This window comes from Ammospiza nelsoni, chromosome 5, assembly GCF_027579445.1.
Source record: "Ammospiza nelsoni isolate bAmmNel1 chromosome 5, bAmmNel1.pri, whole genome shotgun sequence".
NCBI lineage: Eukaryota > Metazoa > Chordata > Aves > Passeriformes > Passerellidae > Ammospiza > Ammospiza nelsoni.
The window spans coordinates 16,246,343-16,273,245 of record NC_080637.1 but is presented as its reverse complement, the minus strand read 5'-3'; the positions used below and the strand labels follow the sequence as shown (position 1 = coordinate 16,273,245).

At 34.6% G+C, this 26,903-nt stretch overlaps 1 protein-coding gene across 1 annotated transcript in view; it reads right to left on the bottom strand.

The window, feature by feature from the left end:
* TBC1D22A (TBC1 domain family member 22A) overlaps positions 1-26,903 on the bottom strand; it is a 140,713-nt gene that overhangs the window by 15,423 nt on the left and 98,387 nt on the right. The window contains exon 12 of the mRNA XM_059472085.1: positions 17,342-17,437. Within this exon, the coding sequence (XP_059328068.1) occupies positions 17,342-17,437 (96 nt within the window). The remainder of the gene's footprint in view (positions 1-17,341; positions 17,438-26,903) is intronic.

Genomic DNA, 26,903 nt, shown 5'->3' with positions numbered 1-26,903 from the left:
CCAGAGAGAATCAAAATGGAGAGAAAAACACTGTTTTCACAGTAATTATTTCAGCATGTGACAACTACTATGGCATAAACTGAATATGAGTAATATTTTGCTGTATTTCTCCCAGGTGTTGGATTCTTACATCCATTTGGTTTTATAAAAATTCCAATTACATTAAGAAGAAAGTTATGGCCTTCAGAGATTAAAAGAAAAGCCTCCAAAAAACCTATCTGAAATGGTTATCCAAAGAATCAAAACCACACATAAACCAAATAGGTTTTAAGGCCAACATTATACCTAAATTCATTTTCTTTGGATAACTGGATTTGTGACAACATTATTTCTTTTACAAAACCATACCTTGTGAATAAAATGTCATTTTGTTTAAATAAATAAACATGACCAAGAAGTGTTTCAGGGTCTGGCAAATAACCATTCTAACAGCTCTAATGGATAAACATTTCAGTGATGCATTGTGTAGTATAACATGTTTGATGGGCTGGTCACCAACAGTAACGCATCTCTCATCTGTCTCTGCTTCTTTAGCAGGCAGATGAGAGGAGCAATTCCTGTATTTATCACAATAATCTCCTAGAAAGGACACTATAGCACAGCTTGGAAGATGTGACCTTTTCTCACAGAAGAGAATAAAGGCATCAACTACACGAAATACAACTTTCAGGGGTGTATTGCTGCTGGCAATTTCAGGCTGCTTTAATGGGCTTGCCCGCGAGCTGGCACTGCCACAGCAGTTCTGTGCCGTGCTCTGTCCTCTTTTCTCAGGGGTGGCAATATTTAAGAAAGGATGTGGTAGAGAACAACAGCTGTTAAGGATTTCAGATGCCCCTTTTTAACCTGCTGACCTATGGGGATCAGTGCCTGAAACTAAGCAAGATGTGTGAGAATTGCAAGGAAAAAAAATTAACACAAAGCCTTAGTGAACCAGCTCCCGAGGACTGGATGGAGCCACTGCTATTCATTCAGCTAACAGCAAGCAAATGCTACTGTGAAGAAAACAAATTAAGATGGGATAAATGAGAGCTCTTCATATATTTGAAAAGGGATGTCTAATGCAAAAAACACTACAGAGAGCAAAGAAGTTGTGCAAAGATTTTACTCTTTAAGGCAGCTGAAAGATCTAACCAGGAGGCTACAACAGTAAAAGTAAATCTGCCATAATGACATTTCTGGAAAAAATCTAATTCTGATTTGTTTACGAGGATGAAAAAACAATACGCATTTCAATTCTTGATATTTTTACTGTCTCGCAGTTGCAAAGAGACAATTTTCTTGTAAGACAGCAAAATCTACATGCACTAGCATTAAGGAAACCATAGGAGAGAACAGAAAATTGAAAGAAAGAAAATTAATCCTCTTCCATCTTCTTGTCTCAAAGAAAAGCATATGTGACTTCATCCTATTACTAAGCTCATACTCCAAAAGCTTCTGGTTTCTCTTTGTTCTCTTATCAGTAGTTTTGATTGAGTTTGGTTGTCAAGTGTACAGGCTCCTGTGATTTTAGTCTTCTCCAGGGTTACACACTGATAAGGCCAATAATTGACATTGTTATGCAGCAGGTTCTGCTGAACAAATAAACATGGAAAGAAAACAGTTTTCTTTGTAGAGAGATGTCTCCAGTGACAGCTGTGAATTACTAACTAAATGGAAGTCCTGCCAGTGCATTTAGTTTAGCAGGTCACTTAAATTGCTCAGGATGAACAGTTCTTCCTTTGTTCAAGAAAAATCCTTTTTATATTGAAATGGGGAAAATGCAGACATCCCTTTGTGGTATTTACTGAAAATAAATTTTAAAAAATAGGTTGGTGAGAGAAATATAGGATACAGGCATCAGAAATTGCTTTTTCTTGAAACTTACAGGACAGTAAAATCAGATTTTCATTCTGTGGAAGATTTGATTTAAAACTTGGACAGTAACAGCAGCACTCTGAAGTAGAAGCCATAAAGCAGGTTTACTGGAAATCCCTTTAGATTACACACAGCCAGCATCACATCTTTCCTTTCCTGCAGCAGGAATCAGACCAAACACAACTCTTGCCAACATGTACAGATGAAGGGGACCCCAGTTCTGCATCCCAGCCTCCAAACCACACTGCTCAATCCCTAAGGAGTTTAGTCCCAGCATCCTTAGAGGCACAGAGGTCTGAACAGAAAATATGCATCTATTTCTTTTTTCTTCATGTTGCCTTCCAGGACAAGGAAGGACACAACTTAGAGGCAGAACAAAATCAACTTACTTCTAGAGTTAAATAACGTTATTGGATACGATGACAAAAAATAAAAACAATAAGGAAAAAACAGTGATTACTCAACAATTATTGAACCTTTTTAAACCAAAATAGTGCTTTTCCTCTGCAACTAGGTTTTATGGAGAATCACAGTTTTAGACATATTCACCCCTGCAATGTGGTTCTAACACTGTGTGTTCTCAGTTGGTAATGATAACTAAAAATTACTAGAGTCCAAAATGTTTAAAGGTATTTGTAGACAAAAACATTATATATGTTTTAGACTGACAATTCAAAATTATATTCTAAGGCCAGTTCATTATCTAACTGTTTCAACAACTGTGAGAGCTTCAGAAGCTTTTTGTACCTACACATGCTAGCAACCATGTATGTCAGTGGGAGTATTACTTGACAGGTATAGAGCATAAATTTGGGGCTGGTTTCTAGAGTCATAGATGAGATCATTACTTATCCTGGTCTGACCTCCTGTGTGGATAACAGGAACTAAACCTAAACATATGGTTAGTGGTTGTTTTTTTTTTTAATTTCAGGAAAAGAGTTATAGAAATTCATTATTAGTTAATGTCTTGGGGTTTTTTTCTATATCAAATTTCTCATATATGAATCAATTCACCTCTTGGTTTTCTTTTTGACAAATTAAGTATGTCAAATACTTCAGTTATGCTCTCTGAGCCCTCTCTATGAGAACTGGATGCAATATTGACAAAGAAAGAAAACCACCAAAAGGCAAAACAAGCTCTTAGGTTCATTAATTCAAGGATCCAGTCACTCCCATGTGCCACAGCATCATTCTGGGAGCTCATTAGGAGAGATGGTGGCATCGCCCACCCTTCTGAAGCCACATGTCACAGGGTACAGTCTCACACTCAGGAGGTATGACCTATTCTAATTTACTTTATTTGCAGATTTTTTTCATTTGACTGTATCAAAATACAGCTCACCTGAAGAGTTCAACTGAACAAGTGATTCAGGATTCGTTTATGTAACTGCTCTGTGCTCCCCACGTTGTCAGAATGGCGAACCTGTGTCATCTGCAGATTTCTATTATCAGCTATTTTGTTAGTGGAAATGCTGAATAGCCTCATACTGACTCCCACTAAAGAAGCCTCCACTTGAAGATGATTAACAAAAAAAATTATTTAGGACATTGTATTATATTTTTGTTGATTCTGTTAAATGCTATTTAAGTGTACAGAATAAAGCAGACCACAGAATAAAGTAGACCAAATTATTATGTTGCACTTTTGCATCATCAATGTAGATTCACTTTTCAGAATTAAAGACAGAAATGAAGCTGTTAAGAATTACATGGGGGAAAAAAATGTTTAATTTGTTCTTCTTAACTGATAGTAAGAAAACTGGCTAAGTAAATATGGACAAATAATAATTATTAGAGATAATAAGTAAAGATGATAGTATTTAATACTTGTAATCAAAACTATATCTTTATTATTTTCCTGATCACAGTATTTTCTTCCCACTGTGCCTTCTGAGATAGATAAAAATTGCCGCACATAAAGGAAGCACTTACATGTTACAAGATTTCCATTAAAATCCATAAAGAAAAATGAACTTCTAGCTCTTTTTGCAGACAATATTAGTAACTCATTACTATTGTTAGCTGGACACACTGTGGTCACTAGAAAACCACTCATTACAACATTATCCTCTGATATGTTGGAGTTTCACTATTTACAGTCTTCCTGAAAATTAGGAAAAGCTTTGGTTAGCCTTCTGTAAAATGAACAAGCCCATCAACTGGAAGAGCTCTGACACCTGTGTAGATATATTAACAAAAACTGCTGAGTATTCAAAATCTACATGAAGGCAAAAATAAATATCCAAAACTATCCAAACAGCTAAAAATATCCAAAATAATTGTAATTTCTTTCTAAAAAGTAAATGTAAATAAAGGTAATAAAATGGCAAATTATTTCCTTGCAGTTCCACATTCATGACCTAGAGTGTATTGCTTATTGGTGAGTGATCATGTTGCCACAAGGGAAATGATAACACACTCGGCAAGACTGAAATAGGACTGAAGTATGAAATAGCATCCTTGCAGCCCCAGCAAAGCACAAAGTCAGACTACTTATGGTGACTGGAACCATTCCAAGCCTAAAGCTACCCCATTTATTTTCTAACACTGTGTTGAGAGAGCAAAATTGCAGTACGGATTTGGAAAGCCCCAACAGTCCACTGCTGACTCATGCAGTTAAATCATGCTGTTCCTACATTACACTCGTGCTGTTATCACACCACTTCATGATGGGAGACTTCACTATGGCCAGAGCCAGAGCAGATGATGAACTACATGTCAAGAGGAAACATCAGCTCCTTACCTGTATTAAAATACACAATCTGAATATCAGGTGGAATTAATTCCAGTGATTAAGAACCATTCCCAGTTAAAGATACAGTCACACAGAACCCTACTCCAATGATTATACAAACAGCCGTGTCTTGCCAAACGAAAGATTTAGCTGTTTAATTACATGAGAACAGCTTATTTACACTGAGGCTTTAACAAGAGTTTTTGTTTTTCTTTGATCCAAAGAGTCCTTCTTTAGCTGTGTGTGTTCTTTATATCTTCAGGAATAGTGTGGTTTGTATTTTTCTAAGGTTTCTTATAGGGCATCTTCACCAACTATAACAAATAACCTGAACAAAATTCCTGAGAACCCAAACAGCAAGAAAATGCCCTGGCTTACTGACAAGATTTTATCTGAAAAGTCAGATTTGGAAAGTGCTATAGAAATACTGTCTATTGATCACCTGCAACCTCCAATCAAAAATTCACCTTTTAATTTCTAATTTCTTTGATCAAATCTTCAAATAAGCTCAATCATTCCTCTGGAGTATAATTTTGGGTACTGAGTTTCTTTTGCTGAATACCTGAACTTTGGCTGCTCTGAATTTTCAAATTTTTTTTTCAATTTTATGATATTCAATTAATTACTTAAAATACTTTTAGATATTTTCATCTTTCTGTAAGTAAAATCTAAATTTATTCTGTTTCTAATTCTCTCCCCACTAAGATTGTAGAAATGGGCATTATATAAAATAAATGTTAATCCACCTTCCAATTTTATGTTTCCAGCATAAATCATTTTGTTTTGGTCAACTTTTTTAATTCTGTTGATCTTCACCACAGCAAATTTTAGCTGAATTAGCTTCAGTATAATTTGTTGACACACTTGACAGTCTGGCATTGCTTTTCTACAGCAAATATCCACTGTTATGTAACTATTTTTATCCTAAGGCTCAAATTGTTAAGACAGGCAACTTTACTGAAGTTAAAATATGATAATTCTGCAATTAAGACTAACCTAATGTTTCGTATGAGAAAGAATAAGTAATTATGATTAAACCATTCAAGACACAGCATGACTAATGTAGCAAAAATGAAATCTGGACTGACAAGAACAACCAATATAATTTAGAAGAAATTTAGAAAAAAAGATCCCCTCCAATGCCCAGAAGTGTACTATTCTATCAGGTGAAAATTCAAACATCATGGAAAGTTACACATTATGTGCTGTTCCAATGCACAAATCATAGCTGGAGTGTATATAAATGAGCCCATGAAAAAGCTCAAACAGTTGGTTTTTTACCAGGTAGCACAGACAGATTCTTCTGGTTTGGATGGCTTTGGCTGGGCCTGTGGGGGCTTCTTTCCTCATTTGCTTGTTTTTTTAACATAAAGGGACATCCAATACCTTTGATGCTTTGCCAGACTGAGAATTTCTGGTGATAATTTTATTTTCTATTGGTAGAATGCCTTCTCTGGTTTTGGTACCAAGACTGGCTAAGAAGAGCATGTCCAGAACAAAACAGCACTTTTTAAAAACACCAGAATATGGATGCAAAAGCCTCAGCTCAGCTTTTCCATATGATTTTCTGTCAGGATTTTATGCAGTATTAACAATGATACATGTAAGTCTTAAATATAAAACAGAAAGACTAAAACCTTTGCATCTTGGTAAAATGCTCTGCAAATTATATTTGAATTGCTCTGCATATTTGCAAAACACTTTTTGTTTTGAAGCCTATTTGCTGAACTTATATTCTATTGATTCTCAGTGTGCCCCAGTGAATATGCTTTGAAAAGAGGTATGATTGTATTTATGTAGCAGCAACGTGCCTCTGGATCCCTGACAGCCCACTCAAAATATTCAAAATCCTATGCCTTTTTTTTTAGCTCTGTGATCAATTTAACTCTTCAACAGCAGCATTTACTAAAAATGGTGAATTCAATTTGTCAAATAACTCAACTGAAGCCAAAATCAAATTATTATTCTGGTTCACTTAAAGCCATCCAAAGACCTAGAGGGTTATCAAGAAAGTACTTTATGGATAAGAGAACAAAAATCAATCTGTATTCTTGCATCCTTCCCAAAGGGTTATTAGCCCAGCAATATTCATTGTCCATTCATTCTGTGTGAATACTTGTAACCATATTCTTTTTTTCTTGAATAAGTAAAATAGAGTCCTATTTCAATTATGGCATGCACAATGTGATTTTTGGATGTAATCACAATCACTTGACCTAAAGGTTATTAGAAAATTGTGCCGAAGCCATAAAGATTTAGAAAAAGTTGTTTATATAAACTTACTGAAAAAAGGCCAGATCTGTGAGAAACTGTCAAGAGTCCTCGGACCCTAAATAGGTATTTTCCCTCTTCATATGTAATTGTCTTTTAAAGAGTTGGAGGAGAAAAAAGTTTCCTTCCAACTTCATTTTAACCTACAGATTTATGAATTCTAGGTTAACATTACATTTTCATAAATTTGAATTCATTGTGCTCTTTGCACATTAGAAGATTAATGCTAAGTGTCCTTCTGAACAGTATAGGTTTGCTACAGACCTCTATAGGTATAGGTTTGATAGACCTCTATCTTCTGCAGTTAAATATAACAAAACTGTGGTTCCCCTGTATCACAGGAAAAAAAATTGTACTAAGGTTAAGGTTTTTTTTGGACAGTTTATTTGTTTGGGGTTTTTTTTTCCTAAAAAACCTATCCTCACCCTGTGCAATACTCTGTTAATGTGAAGAAACATAAAAACCATATGGGTGCCATCAGTTGTAAGACTACATTACAGGTCTGTTTAAAGAAAAAAAAAAAAAAACGACCAAAAATAAAATATATAATCCACATTATACACAGCATTATAAAATCATTTTCTGATCTTGCAATGTCCAAGTACTGTTTAAGTACTTGCACAGTAAATCCACAGTAGAAAATCCAAACCACAGTATTCCTGAAGATACAAAGAACACACAAAGCTAAAGAACTCTTTGGATCAAAGAAAAATAGAAACTCTTATTAAAGTCTCAATGTAAATAAGCTGTTCTCATGTAATTAACAGCTAAATCTTTCATTTGGAAAAACATGGCTGTATAATTCTATAATCACTGAAATATGGTTCTGCGTGACTATATCTGAAACTTGTAATGGTTCTTAATCACTGGAATTAATTTCATCTGATATTTATTTTCTTCATGTATTTTAATGCAGGCAAGCAAGTGTGAAACTCCAAGTGCTGCTCTTCAGCTCAGGAAAAAGTTGTTATCCATCCTTACATATCTTATGCATGAATGCTTTATGACCTCATCAGAATATCTGAATCCAAACACTGGCTTCTGTAACACTGTTTATAAAAAAACCTCCCTTAAAATAGCAATGATTGCACTACATTCTGTCCAGACCAGTCTCATTCACTCTAAAAGCTGCATTTGCTGTTCATTCTTGTTGCTACATCTGGGCCTTTTTATTAGGTGGCAGTTAATTCTGCAAGGACAACCTTCAAGAAAAACAATCTCATAAGAGACATAAAGCCATATTAACATTATCCTACAATCAAAAACATCATTAACAAAACAATAAAGAAAAAACATTTAATCTAGCACAAATTTCACTAAGCAATTTTCATTAAAAATTGAGAATTAATTCCTGGGGAAAACAGGAAAAGCTGACCAATTACATTATAAGGTTAATGGGATCAGTCTAATCACATTCAAAATATGCAATTTTCAGGGAGCAAAATGAAATAAAGATTTTGGTAAACTGCAGAGCTTTGAAGACACTATGTATTCAGCTTCACAAGATTAAAGAACTGAGATCCTAGAGCTTTTATGGTACCCAGAGTTCAAGACAGAAATTATTACTATGCCATTGTTACTGCAATGATCTCTGAAGTTCTACATCCAGGAAAATCTCCATGTCTCCTATTTGTTTTAATCCTTTACATTTCCTTCTTCAAGAAACTCTGATTCTGAAGAGACTGGCAGATAGGGACCAAGTGATATGTTGGTAATACTCTTTTTTAGGTTGCTCTGCTAATCAGTCACTATGCAAAATGGGTAGTAATGGAAAGGTTTAAACCCAATCAATAAAACACATTAAAACAATTATTGGCAAGAATATACAGAAAATATAGTGTGATTTTACAGAATAACTATAAAATAAAGTAAAAATTCATTCTAGAGCTCACTCAGTGACAGTAAAAAGTAGGATCCATTACTAAACAAGAAGTAAAGTTATTTTCCTATTATAATCACAAGAATGCATTTCCCACAAAAAAAGCCCAAACCATATTCAAATCCGTAACACTAAAATCCTTAAATTCAAATAATAAGAATAGAGGTGCACACAAAGGCAAGGGCTCAGGCGTCTCTAAGAGTCAGGTAATTCTGTCTGAAGAAGGAATGCCTGCTAAAGAAACAGATACTTCTTCCATGAAAATATACAGAATGTAAAGGGATCTTCCAAGCAATATGAATTGTATAAACACTATGTCCTAAGTTTTTCTCCACACAACAGCAAGTTTTAGAGCAATTATGTTCAATAGTCTTTCCCTCTATTGAGCAGTCTCCACTGGAGCTTCCGTCCCTCTTCTTTACTGGCAACACCTCTGGTAAAAATCAGTACAGAAAATAACATTTGGGCTTGCAAAGAGACATTCACATCCTCAAGCAAATCTTCACAGAGTATTTAATATTCAGACCATTAAATGTAGGATTTGACAGATGAATTCTAATTTCTGTCAATGCCATATTCCTTCATAAATAATACAGTGACATAAATATTTGCACAGGATAGGGTGAGATCAGAAGTGACTAACACATACATGTCTTTCCACAGACTACAAATGTAATTTAAAAGTGACTTTATTTCTAATTTAGATCTGAGTTAGAGGATTCACTTTATTTCACTAAACCTTAAGCCAAAGTACATTTTGTAACACATTTTCAATCTAACTGGTCTCTGAAACATGAATCATATCTTCATATAATATTTGTACTGAACTATGCAGCTGGTTAGCATCTTTGTTACTTAACAAATTAATATTTGAAAAATAAGGAAGACATTACCTAATATCACACATATTGATTTATAAAATAGAAATAACTGCTGACTTTGTCATATAGTTGCTTAGAGTTTTTTTGAAGAACACAGACAAACACTAGAGTAAGAACTCATACTAATATATGATATATTGAACTGAGCTCTCAAATACACTACATCTGTTGTTAAAGATTTTGCTCTGTATGAAAGAAGGGTTAGAAGTTAATGAATTGCAGTATGTCACACACGAAATCCAAGCACAAATCTGCACTTTCAGTGCTTACATCTGAACTTTTTAATTTGATGCATTATCTAAAATTGCATCCCCTGACTATCAGAAAAGCAAACTATTCAAATAACAACTTAATTTGAAACTAACTGTAGAACAAAACCTGATGAAATGCAATTTTTCAAATGGCGTGAACCTTTACATAGAAGAAAATACAGACTATTCAGGACTATAAATTATTATATCCCTTTTGGTTTGTATTTTTTTTTAAATAGTCGGCAAATGTGAAAGCATTACAAACTGACACTTGTGTGCAATGAGTCAAAATATATCTCCAAACTGCTCTGGCAAGAGACATACGTTCTTAAGACCTTGGCTCTTTAAGCATGCTCCCCATCTACTTTCAAGAAAAAGTAGCTGGCCATCACTTCAAAACAATTCTCTGTACTCTTCTTACATCTTACACATTTCCTCTAGAAAGAGCCACTGCAGCTTTCACAGTGAGGTACCTCATTCCCTTTTAGATGCTCTCAACTGGTGGGCTGGAGAAGGAAGCAGTTGCTATCTCCCAGTACCTTGATTTTCAGATTTTTTTAAACTCCTGAGAAATAAGTGACTTCATAAAAGCCATGTGCCTTGGAATTACACTTAAAACAGGTGAGGCTAAAAATTAAGTTACTAAATCTCAACACTTGTTGAGTAATCTCAAAATAAAGATTTAGTAATTTTTGTTACTCTAACTGTAACAAAGATTACAGTTAGAAATATTTATAAAGTATTAATACCTTTAAAAATTTTTTAAATATTATTCTACTTAATATCAAATGCTGAAGATCCTTGTCCTGTTCCTTATAAGCATGGTTTCAGTTTTCCACTACTCATGCTGCATACCAAATAAAATTTCTACCAATAGAGTCTGCTGGCCCTGTGGAACTGGTCTCCTTCAGCAGGGATTTTGAAAATTTCTTCCTGTTTTGACCAACCTATTTCAGTGGAAAAAAAGAAAAAAACCACCAAAAAAACAACTGGACAGATTTCCCAAGATAAGTCATGGCTGCAGTGATTAGGTATTCAAGGACTCCTGTTTTTCCTAAGAGCTTTGGAGAGCCGGGCTTAGTCTCACTGACTGCTGTGATTTATTAGAATACATCATATCACAGAATAACTTCTGAGTTTCAGTAGCAAACACATATATTTAAGCTACTTGTAATTCAAAATCATTGTACTATAGCTAGTAATTTTACTATGTGCCACTGTTCCAAATATCTTGAGGAGGAAGGAGGACTTCTGGGAGAAAGCTAGATGGAAAAAGGGCGACAGAAACAGGGGCAGATTTCAAATTCAGATATTACAAAATTTACCTGTATTACTGGTAGTATATTAAATATTACTTTTAACATGCCAGGCATGATAATATATTATTCCTATAGGCTCTTGGCCCAGAAACTCAAGCAAAACAAAGAAAAAGAGGTAAATTTAGGAGTGAAAATACACACATTCCTAGCTATATAAGATATAAATCAACACTGGGGTTGGTTTGTTTGTTTGTTTTTTAAACTGCTTTGCACATTTGAAGCCAAACTTAGAGGAAAAACAATGTATAACTTAGGAAAAATAGGCCTACATTATAATCAAAAGAAAATGGAAAGCCATATAGCAAAAGATAAGTAAGGTTAAAGTTACTTTTTTTCTTTTTCATGCTTCTTAAGCCATTTTTAGTGTACCATTTAAACTGGTCAGAATTTTCCAATAGCTTTCCAGACAGAGGGCAAGTTCTCCTCCTAGTACTAGATATAAGTACCAGTATTAAAAGAAGGATGACCTACAGTCTATCTGTTACAGATCAGTATTAAAATTTTGCAATAATAATTTCTGTGGGACAAAACCTGTCCTTCTGACTGAATGTTAAAACATCTTTGCACCATTCTGTTTAATTTGCAATACCCTCACATGTGGAGGCCAAGTCAAGATATCCATGACAATCAAAATATGCAGAAGCTTTTGACAAAGTTGAGTAGGGTTGATAACAGAGCAGTTAAACTATTACCACTCACATCATTCTCTGTTCATTAAGCCCTGCGTGCAAAAATGAAGCCAGCAATGTTATTATTGCAAATCGGCTCTTCTGAACATGAATGATCCAAGAGTGTTGAATCCCAGCTGTCTGCCATCAGTACGCAGAGATTCGGAAGTGATCTCACGTTCGGTTGCCAGCTATGACTTTCGAAGTCTAAAGCAGCAGAGCGTCCAGATTCTTGCAACACAGTACAATATACTGAACATCTTCCAAAAGTGCTCTCAGCAGGGAATTAAATCACAGCAGTGGTAGTAGTCAGGCTCTTTACAGTTTAGGAAGATTTTCATGTTCACAGTTTTTAGTGCTTTACAAGTTTTGGAACATCCACCGAAAAGACCCTATTAGCTTCCATACCCAAAAGAATGAGGGCACAAAATCATCTAATCATAGAGCTTAGAGAGAAGGAGGGCAAACATTCCTCTGTTCAAAAAACTAATCCTTTCAGAAACATAATTTTTTTTTCTTTAATTGAAAAATATTTCTTTTTACTGCAGGAGCAATGGAAAATAATTTTTTAGCACAATAAATACCAGGAAGCTAAATCAAAATAGATTTATTAGCTACACCTCATATGATATGAAGTAAGCACTCCTATACTTTCAGGCAGAAAAAGTAAAATCTAAAAATTTGCATCATAAACTATGTAAAGACTAATGAAGTCTATATTACTGTGGTTAAGTGTAAAAAGATAGTACAAAATTACATTTCTGATATCTGACATGTTTCTAAAGTAGATAATTTCTAGGAAAGATATTAATATAAAACTTTTTAAAATAAAGCCCATTACTTATATAGGCAGCAGACATTAATTTGTCTTCTATGTATCTTGTTATTCAGCATTTATCGAATTTCTAATAAGACATACAATTGTGTGTGCATTCATTTTGAAAAGCAAGTCAATAAAACTTACTTCCTATATCCAAAATAATAATTGAATAATCATTACTTAAAATATGATATAAACAAGAATAAAGCACAGTCACTATTCTGAAGATTTTAAGGCTCAAGCGCAAAGCAAGAAACAGTAAATTCACAGAAAAATAAAAAGAAACAACACAAAACTCATCAATATGACTCTAAGTGCTACTAACAGACTCAACCCAACCTGTCAAATCTATTCTGGGCATAGCAAAAAACCAGAACTTAGCATGGCTTAGAGCAAAGTAGCTGAATATCTGCATTACGTGCTCCATTTAAGTAAGGTGGCAAAGTGGGAGACAGCACTGCTCTTTCTGTGAGTGCAGGTGGGTGATGGAGCTGTCATCACGGGCTGACAGACTGCAGCCAGCATCTCACTGCTGAATCTCAGGTGCCATGTAAGGTGTCAGTATTAGTCCATTAAAGGCCTCAAAAGAGAAAGTGCCTAAATTTTCCTTGGTGCTCTAAAAAAGAGGGAGCTAAGGGAGATGCAGAGCAAGGAAGCAAGAAAAAATGATGGACTGAAAAATTATCTTTACAGCTTCTTTGCAGTCTGGGTGAATATAATTGGAGCAAAAATGCATTTGTCAATGACAAAGAAAAGGACAATGCAGTAATAAAGACTGAGTTGGTGACACCATGGGTGAAAATGTCTTTTAGACAGACAGAAAGGCCTATACCTTAAAATCATGAATAAGAAAAGATCTGCAAGAGAGATTCCTTACTACAACATACTGAATATATTTTTGTAGCTCAGCTATGTCAACAAAGTGATAACTACCTTAAAGTACAAATCTAACAGATAAGCCAGTATGAATTCAACTATTACTAACTTAATTATAATTACCATTAGCTTATATTTAGTTCAACAGTTGAATCTAGTCCCTGAAGTCTAGTTTCTGTAAAAATCTTTCAGATCTCTTGTACATTCCAACTCAGTAGCCATATTTTCTACTAATATTTTAATTCCAAATATGTTCAAAATCATTAATATTTTATCACTTAACAGCATCAGCTATCCACACCTCTCAAGAATTCTGGAGAATTTTGGATTTATGGCTGTAGTTAGGAAAATTAATAACAGCAAGCCAAAGTCTGAGACATGCTGATGAGTAGAAAGGTTTTCATTACTTGCACACTTAGATACTTAAGCTAAATGTATTGCACATTTTGTATTCAAAAGGTACAGTGTATCACATTTTTAAAAAGTATTTCTATTTATATTAAGCTTACTGCTTTTTTCTTTTTTTTTTTTTTGTCTGACACTAGTATGGAACCAGGAAATTAACACAGAATATTCCTATCATGAACAGAAATGTCAGAAACCAAGAATGACCTGTTTGAGTCCATAAAACATCACACTGGTTACAAGGGAAAAGTTAAAGCAGGATTAAAATTTCTGCCATTTACTGCCTAGCCATTGTGCTCCCCCACATGTGAAGTATAAACTGCTGATCTGAACTATGAACGGAGTAACAGAGCCATCCAAACTTCCTCTCTGTACCTGGGTTTGTGGGGCACCTATCTACTCTAGAAGTGAGAACCAAGAGAGATAACAAGCTGTAATGAAAACTAAAAGACCTCTTTTCCATAATGTTAAACTTTGTATTATACATGGGCATAAAATATTTAAAACATCTCCCTGAAAACATGTCAGTTTAATTTCACTGGTATCAAAAAGTGACTCTGGGGAATTTAAAAATTGCTGAATGGACTAATTTTTGTCCTCATTACACAGCATTGCATCACACAGCTCGTTGCATTAAATAGCAAATTTCAAAATGGGATTGTAGCTTACTAGAAAGATTACTGAATAAGTAGGACAAAATCTAAGCAGCTTTAAACTCCTAGGAAAATAAAACCATCTGATATTTTGTACTTAACCAAATAAATGGCAGTGAGAGCAATGACTTATTCAAATGATTCAAAAGAGGACAACTATCATCACTTGACTATCATCTTACAATGAAAAAAACCAGTTTTATCTGCCTGTGTTCCAAGTCTATACATACACCTGTTTAGGTATATACATGTACATCTACAATCCATACATATAATACATACACAAGAACATTTGAACATATGGAGACCTGAATTGAAACATTTATTTCTTCCAACCTTCTCTTATCAAAACTTACTTCCCTTAATATCTTAATATTTAATTCTACAGATATAAACCAAATACAAAGCAATTTTCAGATTGTATCACTCTATAGTGAGTCTAGCCTAACTTCTTTCATTTCAAAATTATTTCTCTGCTACCTGACAATATACAAAAGAAGTCCCCAAAACTACAGTCATACACATTGTGTGTCTATAATGAGGAAATATTAAATCAAAGTCAATTAATCTGTTCATATTAGAAAGAATAAAAATCATACTTTTACTGATTGCTTGGTTTCAGACATACTTAAAAGAATGAAAACAAGTATCTCAAGAGCAAAGAGTATTTTCTATCATCATCATGTCTGTGATGTTACTGATAATATACTTCATCAAATAATAAGAATAAAAGTATTGCATAACCAATTCCTTTAAAATTGGTCTTTCATTCAAAATCTGTTCAGTGTCTCCTCTGATGCACAGTGCCACATCTGATGTTCTTGGAAAATTATTCCAACTCAAAATTCCTGTGAGGTCTGTATTTCTCTACTGAAAGAGGTCAAGCAGACACGTAACAGAAGAGCAGGAGTTTTCACAGCCAGTAGCAAAGAACCAGGCCCTCTGGCTGACAGCTAGGAGAAACTTCCCTTATTCCTGTCACATGCAGGAAAACAGACACAGACCACGCTATGTGCAAGAGAAATGACTGAATGCATGTGGTTCTTGATACAGTTTACAGAACAAAAATCTTCTGCACAGAATGTGCTATAGCTGCGACTTCTCAATAATGTGAATTCAATGCACTCAGAGTGCTCCAGACAGCACATACTGAACTCCCCAATTTTCCAATGTAGTTTAAGTGCTTATTACTTTGAAGACTAGGCACTGATCTACAGCTATTATTAACAAAGCAGAAGAATAATGGATATTCTTGCCGGTGGGACAGAAGTATCATTTAGAGAATTGATAACACTTTAGTTTAGCCATTTTAAAAGGTCATGTTGTACAATAAAGAAGGCCAAGGCTTTTAGTGATAACATATGATGGTGATAAAACTAGCATGGATCTACAGACTCTCAAAATTACCAATTGCATTTCCATGTTGTAAGCAATCCAAAGCAGTGTGATAAATGCATTCCAGTGTATTCCTGATTTCTGTACTTTATATTCTAGTTCACATGGCCTATAAAGAAATTAAACCATACAGAAATGCCTTAGCTATTAAATAAGTAAACAAATCTGAATGTGTGTAAGGAGAACAAAACAAGTCTTCATGGTACTATACCATGGCATTATTCACTTGAAGCATAGTTGTAATAGATTTGGTAGAGAGAGGAAAATTATGGCCTTTGGTGTGGGAAATCAACATTAACAATTTAATAGGGAGGATTAACAGTGAACAATTGTAATCGAGAGGTATGGATACCAACGTTAGAGATGATTTTGACAAAGTACCATAAATTGAGAAAATCTGACAGCGTTAGCAGGTAGTAGAAATTAAAGCTGTTATGTTGTGCCCTTAGGGATTTATTCATTTCAAAGACAGGCCACGACAGCTCTGAATAAATCCTTTCATGAAGATAAAATAGATTGAAGTGATACACAAATTTGCACAATGGTTCATTTGTAGAGGGCCACAGAGTTCAGTCAGCTGGAGAGAAAATAAGCTGGTAATGGGCCATTTCCCCTGGGTAGGCAATGGTGGGGGCTTTGCAGCACAGGCTATTCACATTCAGCCTTCAAACAAGACTTTAAAGCCTTTTAGGCATTCAGTGTGTATCATAGGGTAAAATTCAATATAAATATTTCTATGAAAGTGAACTGTCACCAGTTCACAAAAATAATTGGACTTCTATGGATGTATGCAAATGATCTGCCTATCTACCATATTCACATCTTCTCACAATGTCCTGATATGCTTTTTGCTGAAAAGGTTTTGAAACATAGAGGCCTGAAGTCCTTTTAATTCCTAATGAAAGATAGGCTCCTTATTTTAAAAGACTGTTTGTCCAGCTTTTTTGAAAAAATGAACATGACCTTGTTAGAGAATGTTATATTACACCGATGAGAAATTACAAATAAATTCTTCAGTGACGTATTTAAGATTAACAAACTTTACCTTTTCAACAATCTCTGTGAAATACCAAGGTTACAACATCCCCAGAAATCATCTTTTCAAAGTCTGCCTCAGTTAAAACAGCATTATTTTTCCAGAGTGGACAAAGAAAAGACATCTCCTACTGCTTGTAGTCCATCACTTCAGGTCGAACAGTTTTGATACAACTCTAACAGTAAGATATCGTCAGTCTTGCTGCTCCTGTTTTGTCCTAAATTCATCCCCAGAGTAATGTTAGGAAGGTAAATCTAAGAAATGGCACCCTGTGCTTGAAAAATATCCTTTTCACTTACTTGAAAATCTTTCTCCTCCAGGATCTCTTTCCTCCACCTGACAAGGAAGGCAGCGCAGACGTACAAGTGGAAGTGAGAAAAACCCTCTGGTTCAGACTAGAAAAAATAAAAATAGATCATCCTTTCAATACACAAATAATAATACTTTTGATCACTATACACCCCAAGTGTATTTTATGACATTTACTTCTAACTGCAAATGTCAGCCACATCTGTCTCTCTTTGTATCACAAACATGCTTGCATTTAATCCATGCCAAACCTATTCATTGCTATTATCTGTAACAGGGACAGAGATGAGGCAGCTTCCATTTCTCATATTTAAATCCATTCTTTACTGATGTGTTTTCCATTTCTGGTGCTATCCATTAGCTTATATCTGGTATGAAATACTGTACTGTCCAGCTCAACACTGTGGTGTGAACATATGTTTCATCTCCATTATTAAGTCAACTCCTCTACTAGCAGTAGCTTTCGAAGTATAAATTTTGATATAGGAAATTATTAAGCATTGTAAAAATAAAAATACCTTGTATTATACTGAACTGAATTAGATGTTTTCACTATTGAAGAAAACATACTCATAAGATGAACCATGTACAGCCCAGTTTTGTATTCAGATCTGCAGCTTTCTGTTCTGGTGTGAGTCAGCAGATTCCATCCCTTTATAAAACTCCCCTTGGAAATTAGTATTTTATAATTTCACATAAGAGTTGAGAAAATTTTGTGATGAGGGCATTAAAAGACATCACTAAGTTTGCTCATATTATCAAGTTAATCTCAGATTTTATTTTCTATACCACTAAGACTGAAAAAATAATTATGATATTAAATTATCAATGTTATGACTGTGAAATAATGCTATGTAAAATCTCATTAAAATAAAATCTGAAAATAATAATTATGAAATTCAACTACATAATCTGACAAATGGAGGTGAATTTAATTGCTGATACCTATATAATTTACAAGATCTAATTATAGTGCTTTAAAAATGTAGCAAGTTTTTTCATATTCTTTGCTGGTCATTTCAAAGTTTACTCTTTAGAAAAATACACTGTTCTGCTCAAGTATAGTGAACTGAAACAATTGCTTACATAAAGAATAACATGATAAAATACCTATTTTATTGCTATTTAACCTAAAACAACATGGTATTTAATATTTGTGCAATAAATAAACCTCTAAGCTATAACAAATGACAAAGGAAAAATATTCTCCTCCTACTACTACTTTTGTTTCTCCTCTATCCTTGACTGATAAAAGAGCAGAGTGCTACAAGAGGTTTGTAGAACACCTTGTAAACAGCTACAGAAACCACAGACCATCTGGTCCACCAAACCAGTAAGGTTCCAGAAAAGAGACAATGCCAACTACTTAGAGGGAAGCTTTTAAGTTTAAAAGTGCACTTGGAACAGAAAATAAGAATTAGCTACTTTTGAAAATACTTTTAAGGAATTGTAGAAGAATTATCTGGATGTGTATAAAAATCTGTACTTTGTCTTGTGATTTTTCTGGTTTTTTTCACCAATAAAAGTTTCTTCAAAATGAAGCTCTTTTAAATGAAACAAAATAGGCTTAAAAATGCAATTCATTAGAGAAAAAATGCATATCCCCTACAGATTTAAAAATTCATCATGCTTCAGAGATAAGTCTAGGTACAAAGTATTTCCAATGGATAGTTTTAGACAGTTTTAGAAATTGAGTAAAACAGCTAATGCATAATTGCCTTTTCTAACACCTGATACCTATTACACTTTTCCATTTGCAGCTTTTGAAGTTACAAACAGTTTGATCTCTAAATGTACAGAAATGCAGACTACCAGCTAAAAGCTATTTAAAATCAAGTATAAAGAATGACCTTGATTTAAATATTTCAGGAAAAAAAATCTCAAGGCAGATGTACAACCTTCCAGAGGACTTATTCTGAACATATTACAGATGACTCTGAGCACATTATCTAAGAACCATCTGTCATTATCAATAAAAATCATTTAGATTGTTAACATCACAAGTATCTCATTGCCCTGCAAATGCTGGATCTCTTCTGCAGCTGAAAAAAAGGCATTCTTTGGACTGTACTCCCTAAACTTCTTGAATTTGACAACCACCAAAAGAATGCAAATTTTGTTGTTTGACTAGACTGATTATTGACTTGACAGTGATTAGTCTAAGCAGCCTTCCACCCTGGATACTTCAACATTTAGGAAGTGTAATACCTCATGCTATTATATTTGTATTTATATACAAATTTCATTGCATATTTGTATTTATATACAACACAAGATTATTGTTTAAGTACTCAGAATAATTAAAGCTATGAAATTTTGTCAGGGTTAGGTATTAAAACCACATTTCATTACTCAAGTAATAGCTCAGACACAAGGACTTCCAAACACTCAATAATTACACATGAATAAAGCAACCTTAAGCAACTCCATTTCTACCACATTACAAAGAGCAGATAGTTTAGGTGAAAAAAGATTTAAATAATTTTTGCCAAAATATCCAAGCAATCTATGGCAGGAAAACAGAAAGAAGCCAACACACGAACATCATGAAAAGTGGAATATATTGGCTGCTCCTCCAACTTTTACATTTTTGATCAACCAGGAGCCTTGACTTCCTAGGCTCAGACTCAACTCACTGTCAAAAGAGACTCAGGAGTTCCTGTCTGAGAAGAAACAAGCAGGAGCACACCAGAGAGGCCCATGACAGTAGTGAGCCTCTCACCAGCACTGACCAACAGCAGATGACTGAGTACAGGAGTGCAGGATATAGCAGTACCTCCCCAGAATACTCCAGGTTTCAAAGGTTTCATGTTCAGAGATCTCCTAGGAGAAGATGCAGAATATGTCCATTTTATAGGAGTTAATGGATTTGTCTTAACTTCCATAAGCTGGACCATTATCCGTTTTAATACTCTTTGGAACTCCCATAACAGCGAAACAACTTAACAGGTGTCTGATAACATGTATAGCTTTTTCTCCTGCCTGAGCCATAGCCCATATGTAATGACTATATGTATCTATGGTGACGTGCACATGCTTGACTTTACCAATTGTAAATAATCTTTTTGCCACTGTAAGCTTTTGGTAAATCACCAAGTCCTGGAACAAAGAATTCCAAAACACGAGTGCATGCCATAAAGCATGTCTGGTTTAAACCTGGTAGTTTCAGTCAAAGTAGTTTAGATATTTGAAGTGAAAGAGTATGAATCACTTCCTGTTCACTTTCCACAATCCGTTCATATTTCTTTCTCTTCTGCAGAGTAGAACTGTTTTGCTTATCCCACTGTTCCTCATGTACCAGTTCCACCTCCTTTGCTCAGCCTTCTTAACCATCCTTTCCTGGAGTTTTCTCATTTTGAAATAGGGTCTGACCTGTGTGCAGCATGTAAATTGCAGAAAGAATATAACTACCATAGTGTTCAAAATGATATTTTGTTCTTCTTACCTTTTCCAGTAATTCTGAACCTTTGGGGGTTTTTTTTATTATTTTTCTATTCTTGACTGCTACTGAGCTTTATTTTTCTCTGATGTTTGACTGTAGGAAGCTACCTTGAAGCCCATAGTTATACCACTAAAGCTAGGATTGGTCCAAACACACAATATCACTTTATTTCACTTTATTCAGTCCACACCAAATTCCATGTTATTTATGCCAGGCTAACACATTTAACAGAAACATGAAGTCCTGTGACTCTTTGCTGTCCACCTCTCACCTTTACTACCCTTAGTAGCATGGTGTTGTCAGCAAACTTTGCTGTCTCAGTTGCTCTTCTATCTTTTTTTTATCTCTTCAGCAGAAAGAGCTTAAGCCTCATGACAAATTTCAAAAGAATGACATGTTATTTCCTTTAATTTTGAAACTTGCCTACTTGTTCTTAACATTTGTTTTCTATCTTTCAGGCAGTTATTAATATTCATACAAGGGCATTCCCTTGAATTTCACAGCTGTGTCTCTTCTTTAATAACCTTTAGGGAAGAACCCTCTTCACTGTTTTCAATACTCTACATCAGCCTGGTACATGTGTTCACTGGCTCTCAAGCTTTGTGAGGTCTGATTTTCCTCTACAAAACTCATGTCAACACTTTCTTAAAATGACATAATTAGTCATGGTGAAAGAATATTACAATCAAGTTTAGAGAACACTGAATTGAAGTTGCCTTAATCTTGGCATTCTAAAAGACATTGAAATACTCTGCAGACTGCAACTATTTTTATTGTACACAGCAGCCTAGCAGCTCATGTCGGATCACAACCTCTGCACTTGAGAGTTTTCCAGTCAGTCATAAAATGAAATTTCAATTATTCCAAAAGTGCTAAAAAATTTAATTTTATTCATTATACAGGTTAAAAAGTTTTTTCACAGTTATACGCAAAAATACCTATTAACAACACTTTGCTGAGTTTGCACTTTTTGGATTCTCTTGTATCATTGGTTTTGCTTCACTGTGTCTATTCCCAAGAGGATGATTCTAAAAGCAGTAAGTGACCAAGAGCACTTGTCTAAGCTGAATCCATTCTTACCATAAATGCAGCAACAAAGTTGGATCTTTTATGCTTAAAAAAACCAAAAGAAACAAACCAAACATAACCTACAGGTAAGGTCTACAAGCAGCTGTTTCTAATGTGAACATCCATCAATTAACATGAAAATTTATGGGCAGGTTTGATCTTTGCATAAAAGAAAATCTGATCCAAACATATTTCATACCATTTCAAAATCTTTAATGGAAAGTAACATTTCCAGGTCATAACATCAAGCTAGAAATATCTGTCACAGCCAAAAAAATATGCAAATACCTCAACCCTTAGAGTTCACTAAATCCCTTATAGAAGAGCTATTTTTAAATAAAACGTTACAAGAACTGTGTACACATTCCCTATTTCTGCTAGGCATATTCAAAAAAATTACTTATCATAAAATCTTCCATTAGATTTGGCAAATTTATGCTGAAAACAAGATGAAGATCAGTTTTCACAACAATTTAGTCATTGGCCTCTCTGATCTAGTCACCAACAACATGGCAACAATTCTTAAAATACGACTTCTGATATAAACCTCTGCTGTGAAATCCCAGCCACAAAGAACACAGACCACTGCTGGAACTTTTTTGGATCAATACCTTGCCCTGTTGGAATGCTCCATGTGGCATGCAAAATTCATGCTAAGACTATGAATCAATGTCAAATATAAATGCATGCTAGTGATAATTACTATTTACCCGATTTATGCACTCTTCAACTAATAATTTAGTTTTATGAAGCGTCTTTCATATAAATTTCCACATGACCTTGCATGTTCAGAATGGAGTTTAAATTACTGCCCTCTTCACTTGCTAACATGCTCAATTCAAATAGATTAAAAAAATAACTAAGTGTGTATTTGACTTTTCTGTCCTAGCTTTTCCAGAATACACTGTGGTGGAAAGCAAAAATCAATGTTTCTCATTTGGTTCTTTTAAAGAATTCACCAAGAAGTCTTTAAAGAGTTCAGTCATGACTAGGATGTCAAGGGGATTCTCACTCAATCACTTTCATATCCAACACTGAACTGCCATCTTTTACAGCTATTTTTCCTCCTCTTGGGTGGAGGTTTATTACCTTTGCACACAGGAAAGAAATGGAGCTTCTTATGCAGCTCCCTTAAAGCCTTTTGTTGCTGAATTGCATATTGACAGAAGAAAGTGGAGGAAAGCAGTTTTCTTGAAAAATGCCTTGGATACAAATGCAAGAGGATGCTGAACTCTACACAAGGGAAACACTTTGCAACACTCATTCTATCATTATTTTGAAAAGAACCTAGATAGACACAGAAGCATTAGGGATGGTGAGACTATCAGAAAATACAATTTCTTTTCTCTAATTTCCCATGTTAATAAGCCTCTTGTTATCTGTAGTGAAGAGTGACCATGAGCTGTTCTTTGTACTTGCTGCAAACACTATTACTAATCTGCTGCTTTGAATTTCTACAATTTGAAAAGGCAGACAACTTTCATTTTACCTAGCAGTTATAACTACATAGAACATAGCAAAACAGGGATGTGGCAATGTGAGCATGAATTCTGCCAGCAATAGTTCAACCACTGTGATTTTACATAACAATAGTGAGGGCTGTATATAAAACCCCAATCTAATATATGTTCCTCTAGTAGGAACAAAAAATTACTTTCTGCAAGTAATTTGTTTGTCAATGAGAATGGAAGAACCAGCAGCAAGAACTAATGAAGCTCTCTCAGGTTGATTTCAGTGCATTAACAAATAGGAGCCACACAGCATTATAAGCTCACATTAATAACAATAGATAATTTACACTGTTTAGGTTTTAGAGAGCAGTTGATTACTTACAGCTATATTTTCTTTGTTCATATAGCTGATGTGTTAAAAAACAAACTATTTAGGTTAGAGCCATTAATATGGCTCCTAATTATCTTCCCAAACCATGACATAGTGTAATGACTCAAAATAGCGAATCTCTGCCTCATTAACACCGAACACCACTATGCCATTTACTTCTTCTAACAGCATGAAATACAAGCATACACTAATTCTGTTTCTCATGTATATAAAGGTGAAGCATTTCCCTACACACCTTAGTCCTGAGTCTTTTCCTCAGAAAAGGCTTGGGCAGACAGATCACAGAAGCTGTAAGAGCATATGAGAAGGCAACACTACCAACAGCCTTTTCAAAAACTTCCACTGCTTGAAAAGTTTAATTCTCTAGCTATTTCCCAGAAAATTCACTTTGCATCTTAAATTTGCAGAGATTGCCCCGCCCAAATTTAAAATCCCTCCTGCAGGTGTGAAGTTATGGAAGCACTGAGTTATGGAAAGTCTGAGGAGCAATAAAATAGGGATAAACCCAGAAGTGACCAACTATCTGCCTCCCCAGCATAGGTGAAGTCACATAAAAAACTTTCTAAAACCTGTGGGATATTTCTTTTTTAATGGGTTACCTGGCAGATTTGACTGAAAATATCCAGACAAAATATTTTCAAAGGAATGAACATCTGGGATACCAAAACTTAGATTTCATCTTTGTTTCACCATTCAATGATAGAAAGAATATGTATCGCAAAAACTTCTTATATTTTAAGCTAGGCCGAAAGCTGGGCTTCATTTATTCAGACATGACTGTCCGGCTGGAAAGAAATTTGTTTTGAAGTTTCCTTCTAATTAAAACCCCATTCGTTCTCTCTGAAATCACTAATTTAATTTGTTCTTAAACATTCAAATTCTGTCTCAAGACTTGACAGCAATTAGTCGACCAAAAATGTGGTGGGAAAAAAAGCAAAGCTATGTCACACTAAAATCAACACTGCTTTTAGTCACAGAATTCCATTTAAAAGTATGATTTAACTTAAAAAGCACAAACTTAATCCAGATCATTAATAAATATGATCAGCTGCAACTGATTTAATTCTGAAGTACTTTGCGGCAAGGCAAAATATCTTTACACAAATGCAAATCTGCTTTAAGCAAACTACTGATTGGATATAGGGACAAGCACAATTGCACAAGCACAATCAAAAAAGAACATGATAACTTTTCCACCTGTGAGAACTTCAGCAGATCACAGGAACCAAAACCACACCACACTTCCTCACCAACCTGCTTTTAAAAGGCAAATGAGCACAAATAAGCAGTATGACTAATATTTACTAAACTAATTCCCTATTTCACCTTTTGAATTTCAGAATTATTTACCTCATGTATCATTTTAATTATTTTTACAGTTCGTTCCCAGAGAACAGCGATACTGGGAAATTAATTAATGGGCACAATAGAAGAACTGTCAGCATTGTTTAAATATAATTTCTGCACTAGCCTCATTTACATGTAGCCCTTTATTCTAAACAGAGGTACTGCTGAATATTTGGTATGAAATTGTTAGTTCATTAAAAAGAGTACAATGACATCCTTTTCTGCAGATATTCATGGGTTATCAAATATACTGAAATACAAAGCTTGAGACAATCATTAGAGCTTTTAGTCCACGGACTTCAAATATCTGAAAAAGCTGTATAATAGTTGTGTCATTGTTTAATTAATTTGCTTTAGCTTTATCATATTATTAGCTTTCATGAAAGTTATCAAATTAATTCTTCAAGGCAGACCTACAGAAAGCAGTAAGTGCTAGTCTACCATTTCACAACTGAAAAAAGTAGTGAGAATACCTCTACACATATATATCAGATATTTATACTGAAGGATTAAAGCAAAATCTAAGTATGAACAATATTAAAAAATAATGGTTGCTTATTCCAACTTCTCAAATAACAAGAAAGTGCTTACTGACACACTGCCAATACATAATTCAAAGAAATGCTCTCATGAAGTATGTTTTAGGCTACATATGTCACTTCCAGATAGAGAGAGGTTCTCACGTGCCTTTTGGGACAAAGCTGGTGGTCAGATTACAATGAACTCTAAAATTAAATACAATAGGTGATTTGAGAAAAGCATATTAAACCATCCAATAAAGATATTGCTGAACTTATTTTCAGTACATAAAAACTCTACAATCCCCAAATTCCTACTTCTGTAAATTAGGGGATGATTACAGCAATATAATATAAAAGTTTTGTGAAGATTTCTGATTAGATTGAATTTATACCAGAGCCTTGTCTGTTCTAAGAAAAACCTACTTTCTTCTTAATAATAACAACAAATAAATTTTCAAGCAAACTATTTCCAAAACCTTTTCTTTCCCTCAAGGAACACACCATAAGAGCTGAGAATGAACAAATATGTCACATGTTCAGTCACATGTTTTCTAATAGGTGGTCTTGTTGACTAAGATGATAAGTAGAAATACCAAAAATACATTTAGTAATAAGCATGAGATATTACCTTCCTTGTTCTCCAAGCTAACAGGTTTAGGCATGACAGAGTTAAATCATAACACAGAGTCAAGAACATCATCCAACTTTCTAGCACAACCATTATCAAGATACTCAAGACACATCACTGTCTGCTTCCCCTTCTCCCATCATTAAACCACATTAAATCACATTCTACAAAACAAGAAACAAGCAACAAAATGCTTAATTTTTGATCACAATTATTCCTATTAGAGGCTAGGAAATAGCTGGGACTGTTATTTTCCTTCATTTGTTGTCCTGCAAAAATCTTATTCATGAAAACACTTTCATTGCACAGCAACACTATCTGAATCAGTCACTACTCAGGGATGGCAATTTGCCTGAATGTTCAATCTTGCTTTGTGATGATGACTTAATTATACCAAGTTTTTTGTGACCATGTGACTGCTTACAGCATTTTGGTCTGCATGCTTCACATTTCACTCAACTTCCATTAAAACAAACTAATAATGCCACTGAAACTAAAGTAGGCAGTTGCTGAATGCAGCAACATCTTGTCTGAGTAAAGAAAAGCACAACATCTGAAAACAATACTCAACAGCTCTTCAGCTCCATCCAGCACAGAGGCTCTATAGTCATGATGGTGCTAAACTGCAGGTTTATAAAGGGGTTTGTATCAAAAGCAACTGAAAAGCCAACACCATTAATCATTCCAAGTATCTGAAAATTGCT